At 38.9% G+C, this 17,998-nt stretch overlaps 2 protein-coding genes across 7 annotated transcripts in view; one reads left to right on the forward strand and one right to left on the reverse strand.

Moving 5' to 3' along the window:
- CNN3 (calponin 3) overlaps window positions 1-3,273 on the forward strand; it is a 31,840-nt gene extending 28,567 nt beyond the window's left edge. Inside the window, exons 5-7 of the mRNA XM_044432445.1 lie at window positions 40-156; window positions 1,094-1,240; window positions 2,123-3,273. Of these exons, the coding sequence (XP_044288380.1) occupies window positions 40-156; window positions 1,094-1,240; window positions 2,123-2,470 (612 nt within the window). The 3' untranslated portion in view covers window positions 2,471-3,273. The remainder of the gene's footprint in view (window positions 1-39; window positions 157-1,093; window positions 1,241-2,122) is intronic.
- A 2,107-nt stretch (window positions 3,274-5,380) lies between these two features.
- The window catches only part of SLC44A3 (solute carrier family 44 member 3), a 54,170-nt gene continuing 41,552 nt past the window's right edge, over window positions 5,381-17,998 (reverse strand). For 2 of the 6 annotated variants that reach the window (XM_044432453.1, XM_044432449.1), the window contains 3 exons: window positions 15,894-15,977; window positions 9,747-9,884; window positions 6,950-8,795 (listed from right to left, as the gene is read on the reverse strand). In XM_044432453.1, coding sequence (XP_044288388.1) covers window positions 8,385-8,795; window positions 9,747-9,884; window positions 15,894-15,977 — 633 coding nt within the window. In that variant the 3' untranslated portion in view covers window positions 6,950-8,384. The other 4 variants (XM_044432452.1, XR_006414950.1, XM_044432451.1 and 1 more) reach the window with 4 other exon arrangements.

Consider the following 17,998-nt stretch of genomic DNA (forward strand, 5'->3'; position numbering starts at 1 on the left):
GCAAATAGAAGACTGAGTGTCATTTTATCTTCTCTCTAGGCAAAAACCAAAGGCTTTCATACTACAATTGATATTGGTGTTAAATATGCAGAAAAACAAGCAAGAAGTTTTGATGCGGGAAAGCTCAAAGCTGGACAAAGTGTGATTGGTTTGCAGGTAAGGAGAAAAGGTAAAGCGCACTAAATCAATATTCAGTAAAACCTTTAAAGATATCACAGACACCTATTTATGACTTCTAAAATGAATTACAAGATTTCTTTTGGTTCGGGGAGCGGGGTCTCTTGACGTAGCTGCAGCAGGAGCTACTCTTAGGAGCAACGAAGGGATATGTATCCAAGCTAAAGATGGAGTGGGGTTCTGTGAGTAAGTTCAAATCCGTGGTAGCAGGCACAGTGTATGTGTCGCTGCGGAACTCCTTTATACGTGCATGTGCCGAAGGAAAAGATTGGCATGGATACTTCTGGGGTTGGAAGAGATAGTGGGTACACTTCATATTGCCCAGAATGTGACCAATCCACCAAGCTGGATTTTGTAAATGATACATCAGAATATATCCAGAAAAGAATTTTGCCATCACATAGTTAAATTCTAGTAGCATCACTGAAGTGACCTGCAAAGTATTGTCTCGAAATGGTGGCATCATTAACTCACTACAAGATGCAGTGATGTACCCCGATTTGGAATGCTTTAAAGGGGGATTAGACAAAATCATGGAGGAGGAGGCAACTGTGTGAACACAATGTTACACTGGACGGACCCTAGTCTCATTGGGCATGGTTCTTCTTTGGTTTCAGTGTAGCATTGCTCTTTGCAGCAAACATAATAAATAAATGGCTTGCTACCATACATTGTTCACTATTTTTTCACTGCAAGTACATATCCTGCAGAAGATTAAATTCACTATGCGAGCCATTCTATTCATGAGGAACAGCTGCCGCTCAATCAAACTCAGGCTGGTTCCATGTGGTGATTGTAACTTTTTAGACTTGCCCCATGTACAGCCTATTTAGGATTGTTCTTCTTAATTAGAATTGTACAGATTTGGGTCTCACTTGCTCTAAATGAATTATTTCCCAATCTTTTGGATTTGTAGATGGGAACCAACAAATGTGCTAGCCAGGCAGGCATGACTGCCTATGGGACAAGGAGACATCTCTATGATCCAAAGATGCAAACCGATAAGCCATTTGACCAGACAACAATTAGCCTGCAGATGGGCACTAATAAAGGGGCCAGTCAGGTAAGTTATTTTATCATGTTGGAGATGCCGGATTTTCTTACCCTACTCAGCATCATTTCAAACTTTGGTAGCTGAAAAGCAAAGTATTAAGAAAAAATTGTTAAGTCCAAATCCATGCTTTCAGTTAGGACTCGGGGAAAAGCAGAGCACTCTGAAAACTTACCTCACTTTAGAAAGTTGATGCGTGTTGTACCCAGAAAAAACATCAAGTAGAGACCTGTAGTTGATTGCAAAAGGGAGGTTTCTGTCTCTTGGACCAGAGCAAGATGGAGTCGGTATGGTTTGGCAAGTGGGCTACTCCAGGTTGACCATGACTCCTTCACACAAGAACAGCCACCCTTTTCCTCAGGGAAGGAAAGAGCAGAACAGCTGACTGGGCTCCAGTGTTAGGAGGTGCTGTGAATGCTTTCCAGTGGCGGTGCCCAGCATGCCACCCCAGCTAGCCTTCCCTGAAGGATCGGAACATTTCTTCCTTGGGTGGCCTCTGCAGCTGCCAGGATACTCTCTGCCCACTTACGTGCAGGATCAAAATTGGGAAGTATTTGGCTGCTCATCACATTCACCGTGGTGAGAAGAATTATTAAAGCCTCTTTTAATCTTTTAAGTACAAAATGTTAAGAGTTTCTGTGTAGGCATCCATGGGATCTTCTCAGTAGTAGAATACATGTTCAATATTTTGCAATAAAATGAGAAATAAAACTCATCAGAACTTTATTGTTGAATCCCACTTGGAATACTTTCACACTGTGCAGTTTATTCAGTGCTGGGCAACAGTTAACTCCTCTGTATCATCTCACAACGACCATTTGTAGTTAACGATCCTTACCTGAAATCCTGAAAGTGGTTGTTTTGTTCAAACTCTCTTTACATGCTTGTTTTTAGGCAGGGATGCTCGCACCAGGAACAAGGAGAGACATTTATGACCAGAAGCTCACATTACAACCCATGGACAACACTACCATTTCACTACAAATGGGCACCAACAAAGTGGCTTCCCAGAAGGGCATGAGTGTGTATGGGCTTGGACGGCAAGTGTACGACCCCAAGTACTGTGCTGCACCAACAGAACCTGTCATTCATAATGGGAGCCAAGGAACAGGAACTAATGGGTCGGAAATCAGTGATAGCGATTATCAGGCAGAATATCCAGATGAATATCACTGCGAATACCAAGATGAATACCAGAGAGATTATCACGGTCAGTACAGTGACCAAGGCATTGATTATTAGAGTTGTCTCAGAAGCTCAGTATTAGTTTATTATTTTATTCAGTAAAAACGAAACTAGCCTTGTGGAATTGTTACCCGTCTTCTTTACACATTATGCTTCATGTACCTAAGGAAATATTGCCTTGCATAACATTCCTTTTTCCTTTCTCTGCTCTGTCCCTCTCTAGTTGCCTTTAGTGCTGTAACAGTTGCAGTCTACAGCATAACCAATAACTGCATATGAAGTAAAAAGGAATACTGTGAAAAGGGAGTTCTCTTATACAGCCAAGACTTTTAATAATAAAAACTATGCATTTTTACAATCTTGTTCTGAAATAAGCCTCTTATATACATACCATACCAAGTCTTCTCTTTTTTAAGAAAAAGTTTAAAATTTACAGCTCCATTCTGTGGAAGACTGTACACAATTTTTGTGGGTAATGTTAGTTGTGGACTATGCCACCAAAACCGGCATTGTGGCATATTACTTAAAGATTGTTTTGCTTGTTTCATAAGTGCTTGCTTGCTAACCTCTAAAGTCACAGTAGACATAATAAATGTGCATTTGTGATTGTGTATGTTCCATTCCAATATCTAAATTGACCAAACTTATAGAAAGAGCTGTCTTTTTTAAAAGGGAGCTTATAAAAAGTTCTGAGCCCACAGAAGTTTCCATGTTTTGACCGTGTGTTGACTTTTATTTTCCGTGCCACAATGTATCCATGTAGAATCGCCTCTTCTTTGAATTGTATTTATTGCCACATTTCTCATCATAAACTGATCTTGTTGTATTTTTTATAAATAAATGTTGTTTTCTTGAAGGCATGCAATAGCTTGTGTTACTAAATACTAGTGCCAGCTACAGAAAACAATTTCTCAGTGTTCTAGCAAACATGTCAAGGTACCACCTGTATGATAGTTAGAGGTGAAGACTGCCACTCTAGGACATTGCAACAAGGTCAAATCCTAGGAAAGTTAGCTGACATCCCAACACTATACATGTTAGCACATAAGTAACTACTGTAGTAAAAGTTATTTCCTAGCAAGTAATTTTGGGTTGCAACTAAAGTCTTGATGATGAATAATTAGGTAGTTTCACTGCTGGTCATCAGAAAATACTAGCTTCATTAACCTGCAAAGGTGAGGGCAGTGACCTTATCTTGGAATAGCTTAGTTCTTAGAAGAGCGCTTGTGCTGGAAAGAGAATGAGGGTGATCTTTGCAAACTTTCTTTCCCTCTGCACTTCTGTGCCTCCTGAAGAACTGCTCAAATTGGACAGGGTAGGATAAAGGGGGAATCCCTGCCCCATTCTTCTAATCTGAAGTAGTTTTCAGTATGAATAGGAATATACTTCACCAATTTTAGGGGACTGTCAAATCTTCTGTCCAGGGGTATGTGCAATGCTAGTGTATGTTTGGTTAGAATAAGTTAGCTAGCTAACAGCATTCAGCAGTGGCAAGAACATTACTTATTCCTGAAGAGGTACAGAGAAAATGCAGACCATCTACAGTCCATCTCAGAAGCTATATTCTCACAAGCTTAAATAGTGCTTACTCCCCAAGATTGTGTGAACTGGCACCATGTGATTTCTGAGATCCACCGGTCAGTCTTTTTATTCAAACACTACTTTAATGGTATACAATGTACTGGATTCTTATGATGTGTGCATGCATGCATTTCTTGTATTGATCAGATTTTAAATCTATCTTTCTGAAACTTGTATAGAAAATCCTTTCTTGCAGGGGGTAAATAAATCTTCTAGGGATGATTTAACACAAGACAGCCTACTTTAAAAATACATTTTGGTATTTATTGTGATTAGATCTTCCCCTTGCCAAAGCCCTTAAGAACTTTTATGGTGCCCTCTGTGGATAGACTGAACAGGATTTCATGTAGGCCTTACTTTTTTTCACGTTTCAGTACTTCATGGTGCCACTACCCTCTTATTTAGTTTGTTCAGAACGTGTTCCTTGCTTTTCAACATAACAACTGGTTAGAGATAGGAAATAGTAATGGCATTGTGTCTGCTTTGCTGCTTTCAGTTCAGCGAAACTGATTCACTAAGTCCAGTTCAGTTCAATGAAAACTTTTTAAAACTGAAATTTAGAATCTAAAGAAATTCAAGGAAAGATTTAGATGTAGGATTTGCGTTATTTCCCCTCTCTCTTTTGAATTATACCAAGAACTCAAAAGAAGATGTAAAGGGAAGGAAAAATAAGGGTGTGTTGTTCAGAAAAGCTGGGGGAAACTTCTGTTGAGCCCAGGATAGTTGTTTTCTTAATATATAAAAGTGTTCACTAGATTGTGACCGATACTATGCATGTCACACCGCTGCACTTTAGTATTTTAACTTAAGTAGTAGAGGATAGCTTTTGTACATACAGAGAGAAGGACTACTTCCTTTCTAGATTGCAGACTAGCAGCAAACTCAGGGGTATCCCACAGAATATGGTGCTTCTTATGGTATCTGTTCCAGCATACAACACATTCACCATTTTGACAATGCTTAGTGTTTGGGACTGGATACTAAATGTTTGCCATCCTAAGTGATCAATTATTCCCCTTCGCAGGATGCAATTGTCTGAATAAAAACATTCTCTACAGATTTGTTAGTTTAGGAAATACACTAATTTTTCCAAAAAGTGAAATGAAATGATACATCATTCCTGTGAACAATGATCATTCCAGAATCCTAGTTACTCAATTCCATAATGTAGTCCTTAACACATGGGTCCCTCTCTACCTCTGCTTTTTAGTCTAGCATTTGATTATTTACATTTTAAAAAAGCTATCTGGACACTGATATTTAATATGGTTCCACAACAGACACATTGGGTGCTAAACCATCACCACACTTTTTCTTACTAGGTCTTGCATTAAACAGGCAGCTTTTTAGCTTGTCAAAAGGCAACTACAAAACTGATAGCAGAGATCATTATTAATACAATTTTATTAAAGTACCTTAAATATCTTAATAAAAGAATTTGTGGCAAAGTTTTTTTTTCAGAGTGAAAGTAGGTTTAACAAGTTCTTCTAGTGCAAAAAATATAAACCAATTCAAGAGATAATTTCTTTTAAAGTAGCCATCGCTTAATTTTGTCTTTGTTGCTTTGCAGTGCATGCTTTTAAAGCCATCTCAAGTTCTGGCCTATAACAAGGAAAAAGTAATGCAAATAGTCATGATGTTAACTCAAGGCGTACAAGGTCATACAATGCATATGAACAGATTAGTAGGAAAAAGACCTTTGTGCATTTTTTTGTGTTAAAAATTACACAAAGAGATTCATGCTATGAATACAGCAAGCACAGCCATTTCATAAGCATACTAAACTTAAAACCACATGTTCCAGACTGTCAGACCAACTTACTACTTCTATATATCAGGAAATTCTGAAAAATGATGCAAAGCCTGCCAAAGTTTACAGCATGACCAAAAAATCCAGAAATATGATCAATATGTGCACATTTTTTCTGGCACAAACCATTGTCGATGGAAAATTATAGCTGCTACTGTAAAACTGATACTTTGGGAAGCACCCAGTGATTTTTTATTTAGTGTGAAATGCCAATTATACTATTGAAAAAAGGGTCCCGGTAGCATCTTGCCCATTCTTAAAGCTATGCTTTACCTTTATGACATTCATAAAAAAGTGAGGGCACAAGAAGAACAGTTGTCATTTGGCAACTCTTGTCAGGGCTGCTTTTGTTGCTCTGGTTGGTGGATGGAGAAGAGTGCTTCCCCCGTTTCCCCCTCCAAACAAAATATAGCTTAAAACAAATGTACTTTGGTGGGAAGAGTATGCAACAGGACATGGCATTCTCATATGCAACTGCTGGGACAGAATCCTGAAAAATGTTTTCTGCTTCATGTATGCACTATGCTTTTCAAATAGGAAAGCAAACCAGGGAATGGTACCAGATACCAAGGAAGGATGGGACTCCTTCCTTGTAACCTCTCTTCTATAATAGTTGCATAGAAGAGGGATTTTCGGCAGCTGCAGCTTTTCCTCATGTATGACAAGCTGAATTCTGTCTGCACAGCTATGAATGTTTTTACTACCCTTCCTCTATGTCTAGTCACCTGCTCAGACTGTAACACTTTAAGGAACCACCTTGAGCTTAATTTGCTCCACCCTTAGTTTAGAAGCCTGCTTCCAACAGCAGGTGCCTCAGATATCACACCTGCAGTAGTAGTAGTAAAGTAGAGCTTTTCCAATGATATAGTCTCACCGCTGATTAACAAACAAGCACCCACTGATATAGACCTGGCTGTAATGGGAAGACCTTCCAGAGGTCAAGTTTGAGACATGTGATGTATAAAAATGCACATTGAATTACAAAAGGCAAGATGATCTGTTATTGGCTGTTTATACAGTGTGACTTTTGTTTCTTACCACAGGCTGAAGTTCTGTGTCATACTCATTCTTACGAAGGGCTTTTTTATTTCTGTGTTTGATCTCCTTTGTGAACTTGCTGCTCTCATATACAGTGTCCTATAATGAATGACAAAAATGATTATGCTGTAGAGTAGGACTGATAATCCACCTAGGGACAGGTTTGGACAGAAGGGATCTGTTTTCTAAGATGATGCTGGAAAGGGGGAACAAGAAGAACAGTAATGCTGCTATACTGGACTTGTAAAACAATGATGTGTGATACATTATTTGCAGCCAGCTTCAAGTTAACATACATTATATTTGAAAGTTTACAGGTTCTCACACATAGACACTGGCTATATTTAAGCATATAATAAAAACTTCAATTGTAAGCAAAATTCTTGGACCTATTAAACTTCATGGGATATAATCTATTTAATCACAGAGACTGGAATGAAGGCCGCAGTCCCAAGCATACTTAGCAATAGTTCTCTATAAACAACTTACTTTCAATTACATTTAGGATCTAGTTTCTATACCTTAAGATAGAAATAATTGCTCAGAAAATTACATTTTTCAAATGGTGCTGGACGATCATTACACTTTCATGAGAAAGGTATTTTAAAACTGGTTAAAACTATGTTTAGCCTACAAGCAATATATTAAGTGTGCAATCCTATGGCACCCCAACATTGCTGGACAGTGCAGGGGCAGAGGATTATTCAAATACTGCAAATACTAAGCCTTTGTCCCCCACCTTTTGCATTTGGTATAGAAAGAACAATGCTGGTTGTTCCCCAGTGTGAGAAACTGGCCTCACAGGGGAGGAAATGGGACATGTCAGGCAGGGAATAGGTTGTGACTGACAGCTTATGCTGTAACCAAACAGAGGCACAACTTCATTTCCCTTCCCTCTATGGGATTTCATGTAAATGGCCAAAAATGAAGGGATAAAGTACACTGCACAAGGTGCAGAACAAAGAAAATGATCACCACCCACCACCGTTCTTTGCACCATACATTGGATGCGCGTGAACCTCCAGGTTCATAGGCTTATGTATTTTAGACTATGCCCTTAGTGTTTACATGAAAGATGATCTAGTTAATAGGAAAAAATGACTAAATATTAATTCAATTCTTTGCTGAATGAAACTCACAGGGAACTGTGCAAATGATTAAGAAGAACTATTTTTTGTACAATTGTACATATGTCTACTCAGATATAACTTGCATAGAGTTGAATATGCCTTACTTCCAGATAAGTGGATATAGGGTTACAGGCTGAAAGGATTCTGGGATTGGGTGCCATTGATTTTTGGAGCCAAGTAAGCTAGGCATCCAAACTCCCTACCTTCTCTTAGGGTTAGCATTTCCTCATATATAAGCATTTCCTTAAGAACTTGCAAGACTCTAGAAACCAGGGCACTGAAACTCATACACTAATTTTTTAGGCATTTCACACCATTCTATATATAAGGACCAAAGGAGAAGTGAAAAATATCTGTAGTATACGCACAGTATGAAATACATTGGGTGCTTAATTCCTGTCTTGAATGATTTCTATTCCATCATATCATGAATAAAATAAGAGACGAAAATGTCATTTAAAGAATTATAGTTTGGCATCTGATTAGCTACCGCATGATGTGAGTTTACAAATCTTTGGCCTAATCCAAAGATTAATCTAAATTCCTTCACGTTTCCACCTTGCATTTCACATTTGTGGCTGCTCACCATTAATTCTTGGTCCATGAAGTATGGCTTCTCTGAAGATCCATCATTTGTTTCTATGTCAATAGCAAAGCAAAGGAATAGGACATCCAGTATTGTTTGATATACTGAGAGAAAGCAGTGGGCTACAAGATAGGCCCAAAAAGTAACCAACAGCAGTGGAACTACCCAAACATGTAGTTCACGGTGATAGTTAAATGCCATCAAACCTCCAAAAACTGTGAAACATACCACAAACACCTGTATGAAAATAAAAGCAGATGCTATATTTTAGAAGAAGCTAGTGTTGCAAAACCCAGGGTCACCAAAATATATAAGTGCTTTGTATTCCAAGGGTAGTACTTTCAAAGGGCTGCTTGAAAACTTTTCTTCTGTCATAACTGGGCAACCCAAGCTGAAGATTTGCTTCTCTTTGCTATTTCCACCTGTATTTTGTCTTAAATTAGACTTGCTCATTTTAAGAAAAATGCCATGATTGTTATTACACTTGGGTTGAGAGAGAGTGACTGGCCCAAAGTCATCCAGTGAGCTTCATGGCCAAGAACCCAGATCTCCCAGTTTCCCTCTAACCACCATACCACACTGGCTCTCCCCCACTTTCTCATCACTTTCTAATGCTTGCTAATGTTACTGTTTCACATTACATGAAGAAACCTCAGGTTTCCATGCATTCTCTTCCCTTTCTCCTTTCCTTTGTATGGTCTGATTCCTTCCGCGATTTCTGATTTTGTGGAAAGCCATAGCTTGAACACTAGAACCAGACTTCAGGGTGCATAAACTATGGTTTTCCTATAAACCAGAATTGGAAGCCAGAATCAAACCATGGCTAATACAAACCATAATGTCCAGCTCCGTGGCTAAGTAATCTACAGTATGATGTAAAAGGGAAAACCAAAGTCAGAGGAGGGAGGAAATCATGATCTGACATTATGACCAAACCATCCCAAATTGTATTTACCTAATTTCTTAAAAGCAAGTCTCAATCTTATAAATTTTTGTAAATGTCAGTCATGAATATTGCAGTTTACTTATATGTATTTATTACTTGGTACTAAGAAAAATATTAATAAGAGAAAACTTAGCTTTGACTCTTCTGAATCCATTGTCACTGACAAAATGGGATTTTCGGTTCATAATCAAAGACATGTTAAATGTTTTAAAAGTTAAGTAAAAATATTGACAGGATTTTACCTTTCCTAGAAAGATGATAAAGTCACCAAAGCAGTTGACTACCATTGTATTCATGGAATTCTTTGATAAAATAAGGGCAGCATCTTCTGCTGAGGTACAAAAATTTGTCCCATTTATGACTGTGGCTGTATATGCATTCTGTAATGAGAATGTAAATTAATTTTGTTTTTGTTTTAGAAAAGATGTCAGGGTGAAAGGTAGGAGACAGAAATCCTCATCGAAACATTAATGTGTCGCAATATACTGTTAACATCTATTCTGACAATAACTGTTCTACTATTCTATGAAAAATAAAAATGCCTTTCAAAGCCTATAGAACTATCTTCTTAGCTGGAATAATATCTTTCAGTTAAGCATACTATGAGGAAAAATATAAATCTAAAACAGGTCTTGTCCACTTTTATTTAAAGTTCAGAATCCATCCAATGCTTTTCTCAGGGACTGAGTTACTACTCGTAAGTTAGAAACTGAACATGTAAATGAAAGAATGTGTTAAACTCCACTGTTAAATATATATATTAACTCTGTTTTCCTGTCACAAGTATTCTGTTTATCCCTGTATTCATCCATGTTTTAAAAGGAAACCTTTTTGATAGCTGTCAAAAATAGAAATCCCATAAATAGGGTGGGTTGAAAAAGTACTGCAAGTACTTCAAGTACTGAAAAAGTACTCTCGCGCGCGCACGCTCTCTCTCTCTCTCTCTCTCTCTCTCTCTCTCTCTCTCTCTCTCTCTGTGTGTGTGTGTGTGTGTGTGTGTGTGTGTGTGTGTGTGTGTGTAAGTAAAAGACACTAAAGCCCTGAGGATCTTACTGTGCAATAGGGAAAAAGCCCCTTCTGTGAGCAAAGATCATCATGGCTTTGTGTTCCTTTCACAGCTCAGCTTCTGACACCTGTCAAGAGTAAAAAAATTACCCATTCACCACCTCTCGGGCTCAGTGTCTCTGGTTGCTACCTGCTGAATTTTGACAGCAGATACCTCACAGCGTGCTGCCCTGATGAGACTTGCCATTTCAGACTGTCCCAAGTGCTTTTGTCCACACTTACACAAGACTAACTACATCTTTAAAAAATTAGCGAAAGCACTGGCAAACGTTTCTTGTGCTTAAAAAAGAAAAGGATGGCAAACCAGTGACAAGCAGCCAATCGACTGCTTGAACACTTTCAAGGGGTCATGGTGGGCTGTCATTTCAGGTAAGCCAAAAATCAATCTTTGAAAAATTAAGGAGAAGGAAAGTTCAAAAGGATTTGAGATCAACATGATCGTCACTCCACCGGGGCAGCTGGCAAGTTTAGCAAGAGGGGCAAGGGCTCACCACTTGCCTGTATTAATTATGGAGCTGTGCAGAGGGCGTTACAACCCCCTGTGGGTACAAAGCAGCCAGGATTATGAGGTGGTCAGGGTTCTCATGGCTTACCAAAAACCACCCTACTGGAACTGGTCTCGATTCACATGACACAACAACCTGCCCTTTTCAGGCCTTTGTATGTCCCTGTGAAAATACTATGGGAAGCCCTGCCAAAAAGAGCCCTTTTAAAAGGAACCGGAATTCTGACAGCTAGCTGTTAAATCGCTGTGCTCCAGTAAAAGAGGGCAGGCTTCACTTTTTCACCTTCAAAGAGCCTCAAGAATGGGTGGAAAACCTGGTAAAATGCCAAATCCAAAAAGCCCTGAGGACCTCAAGTGATACTCTGTGAAACCTTATTCCAGAATAAATTTGTTAATCCTTAAGATGCTAGAGGACTATGGTATTTTTATTATGGCACAGTGTATTTTACTGTGTAATAAGTAACCTGGCAGCACCAAAGCTGTGATTTCACAGGCCCTATAAAGATGCACTTTTTTCATTGACCTTACTACTGAAATTGTTTTCCCTGAGCTGACTCTAAAAATATTTTTATCCATGAATAGTGTATGTCAGCAATACAAATACATTTTCTGGGTTGTTACCATTTTCCATTGAGAGAACCAGCAAAGCATTCAGAACTAGGTGAATTTTCACATTCCATGTAGTACATACCTAAGTTCACTTTTATTTTCTCTCTAAAAAGAAAGCCAATCCATGGTGCTAAAGACCACTAGACTCCATCATACTTTTGCAAGTACTGTGTGCTCTAAGAACCAGAGACAGGGAAAAACAGAAGAGGTTCTAACATGCTAGCGTCACTGCCTCTAGCACTGGTTGTGCAGCTGCTAGCCAAGCAACCAATAGTTCAACCAGCTGCTACTAGGAAATGCAGAGCCCCAGTTCTGACCTTGGAAACACATTCAAGATGGAGGCTACAGTCCCAAATCTGGAGCACCCCCTCCTGTCCTTGCAGCCTCTGCAGTGCTTTCCATAGCAGCACATTGCAAGCATGACTTTGGAGCCAGTGCTGGATGTAGACAGAGGATGAGGAGGGGACGGCGGGGGGGGGGGGGGGGCAAGACTCCACCAAGCTATGAAGAAACCCAGCAATGCTTCAGCCCTCCCTTCTTGTAGGCAAAAGACACAGATGGTTAAGGTCAGCCATCTAAGTGTTTCCTTCCACTTCCTGCCTTCCATTAAAAGCCTGTAATTGTCCAAGTTTGGAGAACTATGAGCAGTCACACTGGATGGGGCTTTAACACAACTAGTACAAGGACAAGGTTGTACAACCATCTTATGGGAATGCACACAGATCAATGTAGAAATTAGCTAAGGCAGTGGGGCTTACTCCTGAGTAAGTAATAATTGCAGTCTACCTCAGTTTCTAAACAAATTCTATGGGGTTACAAAGTTACACTGACATAGAGAAATGTCTTCTCTCCTAAGCTTCAAGGAATGCTACTATCCAACTAAGCAATAATATTCCAGATAAAGTTAAACACTTCTGTTACTACTGAAATCTGTGAGTATCCAGCATGAAACTGCACTTAAATCCCTTTGATTTATTATCTGTTATCAGGAAAAATTAAATTATCTGTTTAATTTTCCCTGGATTGAGTTTAAGTGTTCTTTTCCAAAGCACAGTTAATAATTTAAAGGCAAGGGCTTTTTATTTGTTTGTTTATTTATTTGGAGTTTTTGTATGCCGTCCCATTCGCATGAGCCTCAGGACAGCTTCCAACACAATAAAAAAACAAGCTTTTAAGAAGTGGGGCATTTTTAAAAGTAGTTAAACTGAATTGTATCAGTACCAAACTGTTAAATTCAGCACAATTTGCTGCAGATTTAAATCCTTCCATTAGGAAACCAAAATCACAACTGCAGCACAAATTAACAAGTCTTGGACAGCAACAATCATTTATATTTAGAACATGATCTGCTGTTTGTATTACTATGCTATCTCCCCCTTCCTTATAAGAAATCCAGAGTCTTAGGCTTTGATGCCTGGGAATTGAAGACATCTTTCTCACAGATAAATGAGTAATGGGATTGTTTACATATTTTGAAATAGAGTTGGCAAAGAAACTATTTAGAAAAAAAAACCCTTCGTCTATCTGTACTTCACAACACAGAACAAATGTCAAGGGGTCCTGGAAAAGCTGACCTGTTCATTTCGTGAGAAAAGCCCTGTGGCGCAGATCCAGGCCTAAAGTTCCCTGCCTGTGAAGAATAATTGCTACTTTGTGCAACAGCTTAATTCACTCTTCCACTCTAGAACTCTCTATTAAAAATGAGCTCAGCGAAAAGGGGAGTGCCATAGCAACAGAATCATCTTTTAAAAGAGGCCAAAAGCAAGTTGGTCAGACATTGTATCTCACTGCTTTGGCCTGCTCATACTTTCAGACTGGCGGGTGTCAGTCCTTGCTGCATACAGAGCTGTCCCTATTTGAGATGCCTAATGGTGGGATAAGATGAAAGAGCAATGATGCAGACATCATCAAAGATGACGCATATGGAAACCCTGGTATACTCTCTTTGCAGGTAAGCCCCTGCTAGCAGTAAAAAACATTTGCCTAGTCCTGACAGCCATGCATTCAATCTGCACCAGCAAGGAGCAAGACCACCGCACCTCTGAATTGTCCTTTGTGCATTCAGCTGTAACAAGCAGGGCTCTGTGACGCTGGGATTCCTCATTCCTGGAAGCCTTTGCAAGTACAGCTGTTTGCACAAAGGATCTGTCCTGCATCTGTTTTCACGGTATGCGTCTGGCTAGCTGATGTATGTGACTACTAGTTTGCATGGCAGAATGCACCAGACATGGACAGGGCTAACAACACCCCTTGAAGTGAGAGCCACTGTTAATGGGCCTACAGGTTAGCAGCACGAGAAAAACTAGTTTATGTGCTTGCAGCAAATTTATCCAGACTGCAGGCGACTGCATTGGAGGTCAGTATGACTGGTCTCGCTTCTAATCTCAAATCAGTCATAAAATATGGGATGACCTTGGGCAAGTCTCCCCCCCCCCCCCAACACACACACACTTTGGTGTGAAGATTCAGGGGTTGGACAGAACTACTGGAACTGTTAATACCCTGAGCTCACTTTGTTGAAGGGACGGGGAGAGAAAAAAAGTTGTTTAAATTAATAAATAGTATAGAAACCAGACATTTCCTAGTTATTTCCTCAGAAATCCATGTGCTGTGCTGTGGAATGGATGGTTGCCAATTGGTTGCAGCTGAACTGAAACCTGACATACAAAAGTAAAATTTTACCACTACCATAAAATAAAATCATGGAACACAAGTTACAGGAATGTCTTTCGAGTGACCTTTTAAAGTTCTCCCATGATGATCAGGGGGAAACAAGGATAGTGATTACAGTACAGAGAAAGACCATTCTCTTAAAAGGAGTTTTTACTTACTAGATTTTAATTACACCTGAAAGATTTAATTGGGTTTTCCTAGAACCATCCAAAGTAGGGTGTACAAAATCTTTAGCACTGACACATTAAACTCAGAAAATTACAGTAATTCTCTATGTACACAGATCAATATTTCTGTACTGTATTCCACCTTTCCTTCTTTTTTAATAAAACCCAAATTGAAGAACTCTGTAAAGCAAGAATATCTAAGAAACATTAAATTACATTTCTTAAAGTAATTTCAAACAGCGGTTAGTAAAACAATCTGCAGTTATCCTATAAAAAATGTGTGTTTGAAAAAGGAACAGGGACCAAAGAAAGAAACAAACTCTCTACTAGTGCCAATCGTACATCAAGAGGAAAGGGAGCTGGATGGGAAAATTTAATGCATGGTGGTCCCAATCCAGCCCAAGGGGCATGCACTTGCACTTAAATAAAACCAAAAGATACATTATGCATTTAAGGTAGCGTGCAGTTTAGCAGTACATTTTTTACTTCAAATGTGGATTCTTCTATGTATTGGAAGCCACAGAATATTCACTTAGATCATGTATGTTTCTTCTCAAAATCCTATCCTTCCCTTTCCCTTTCCCTTTCCCTTTCCCTTTCCTCTCCTCTCCTCTCCTCTCAGTATGCAGTGTTGACATTTGCCATTATAAACACAATACTTTTAGTCAAACTGTGGCTACTTAAAACAGGAGTGGAACATTTCTGAACCAGTTGATTAAAGATAATGTTCCAGAATCTCTAGTAGCAGAACCTACTTTTCCTCTTCTGCTGTTCCTTTCTCATCAGACTTTGAGATATTTTTGAGCTGCTGCGCAGTGCAATGCATGATGTCAGACATGATCCTGCTATTACAGTGGTAAGAACTGTTTTTCTTTGTTTCCCATGTGGAAGTACATTCATGCTCATTTTTCCAGAATCAGACAATACGTAATCTTCATCCCAAATAAGGCCTGAGGAAGGCTTCAAGCTGTTGTCTCCAACTATTTTTAGCTTTTGCCCACCCACCATGATTGCAACTTTGAAGAAAAAGTTTCCATTTGGATTCTTAAAGATGCATTTCTTATTCTGGAAAAACAGGTGGGATAAGCCAGCCCTTGATTTAGTCTCCTCCACTGAATCAATTATACAATCATCAGATTTTGTTATAGAAAATGTTTTTACTACAAAGTTTTTGAAATGAAAACAAGATATCTGGCTTTTGAGTAAGAATAACTTTTCCTCCTTTTGACTGTCACACCTCATACCCTTGAAATCATTGTCCAAAAGCCATTGCATGCTAATATTTTATTGATGGGAACCTCTATTTTCATTTTGAGATTTTCTATGCAAAATATTAAGCCTCTGCAAAGGACAATAGCTGATAATAACACCTGGTTTAAATGGCTTAGGCCTCTTTCTAGGCACCAGAAACAGCTACAGCAGCATTTCAACATGCACCGGGCACAGGCGTTCTCCTGAAACAAAAAAGCGGACATTAGGTATAAAAACCAGAAAACTATTTACAGTGCTATTGTTTAATCAGCATGTGTTGCCCCGTTGTGTGGCACCCCACACTTCCCAGTTATGCAGAAGGTATGCACATGGCGCAGCACATCCCTAGCTGGGAAACCCTTGTGCTTGGCAACTCCCTTTGGACATGGGAGCTCCTGTTTGTGCAAGTTAATAGTATTTTAAGAACAGGATGCATGTGGTAACTCAGCCTCTACACCAGTAAATCTACTGGTCCAAAGCAATTTTCCCTTATTGTGGGAATCAATTTCTAAGAATAGTGTGAACTTCTTCCAACACAGATTATGTTGGCATTAGCTCTACTTGTTCTTCGCTTCTAAGTTTCTCCAAAGTAGACAGAGATTTAAACTAGAGCTACACCAAATATTCTTTTGTTTTCATTTTGGGCTGAAAATATAGTTTACCACATTATGTAGGAACAAGCCACAGCAAGACTTGTGCTCCCCTTCCCATCTTCCCCAAAGGGGCTGGCAGGAGGAGTTCGAGAGCCTCGACTTCTGTTTATGATTAAGCATAGCTTACCATGTTATTTGAACCCAGATCTCTGGTTAATCTTAATCTATAGTTAGGTTAAACAAGGCAACTTCAATAACTATGGTTTGAACAATTAATTAGCATTAATTCCAGTTTATTAGTGATGATACAATAGATTGCTGTGAAGAAAAATCTATGTGGGGGAAGGGAAGGTGCAGGAGAATCCAAGACTGAACACGCCTTGTTCCTTTTGCTTACTTCATGCTAAATCAAGGGTTGCTGCAATGTGTGAACACAACCAATGAATGCAGTGAACAATAAGATTTCCTGTTATAATTTAAAATAGTGGCTTGGATTAAAAAAGAACAAAGGCGACTTTTGACATCCTATCTTTATAAGATCCCAGAACTTTAGCAGAACGACACTAGTATGATCCAGATATATCTTGACATCTCATAGGTAAATCAAATTATTTATACCACAGACTTCCTTGGAAGTTTCAACTTTTGATTAACCAGTGATCTCCAATGTATTGCTATACATTATTATAACATTTTGCAGAGACCACAAATGCCACAGTAATTCAGGACCATTTATTTTCCTTTGGAAGTGGAAAATAAAAGCTGCCTTTTATACAGTAAGGAAAACTCTAATATCTACAATATGTGACAGAGATGAGCAAAACAGAGCAAAAATTAAAATATTTATTTATATTTTCACCTAAAGCAAACCCTTGAAAGCTTAAGGATAGCATTTTAAAAATGCTTGAAGTGAGAAATCGAGAACTAAAACAAATCTATGATCTTTTTCAAAGGTTTTTCCCTGTTCAAGATCCTAACCACATATTCATTCAAAGGGCTTCTTTATATAAGGCATATAATCTGGCACTTCACCAAGACATCTTCTTCCATTTTCTTTGTGGGAGGATTAAACCTTCACATGAGGTTTTTCCCCACCCAAGGGCTTTTCCTTTCTGCCTTTCTATAGGTTTTCTATATGTCCCTATATGTTCCATTGAAAAACCAAAGGTGGTACTGTGGTATAGAAAGGAAAAGCAAAATTACACAAATATTCTGTAGCAAATAATAGCCATATCCAGAGAAATAGCTGATTTTCTTCATTTTAACAAATCCACAAAAACGAATAAAAAACTTGAGATGATGACATCGTGAGAAGGTTCCATGAACTTCCATGAATGAAAAAATATAAGTGTACAATAAAAGCCATAAACAGAGAAGCTTTAAATGTTCTGATCAGCGTAAACAATGCAGGCACTTCACCATCTACCGAATTTGGCAACCCACAGCTGAAAGAGGGTGAGTGGCCACCAAACGCATTCCAGTATTTGCACGTGCTCCTTATTTGCAGTCACAATTCAAGGTTTTGGTTTCAATCTAAACTGTCTTTCACATGAGTCACACTGCAGTGTGAGGAAATCCAGGAAAGACCACCTGACAGCCAGTTGCAAAATGCAACAGGACTTCCGCCATGT

This window comes from Varanus komodoensis, unplaced genomic scaffold (assembly GCF_004798865.1).
Source record: "Varanus komodoensis strain SLA01 unplaced genomic scaffold, ASM479886v1 scaffold24, whole genome shotgun sequence".
Lineage (NCBI taxonomy): Eukaryota > Metazoa > Chordata > Lepidosauria > Squamata > Varanidae > Varanus > Varanus komodoensis.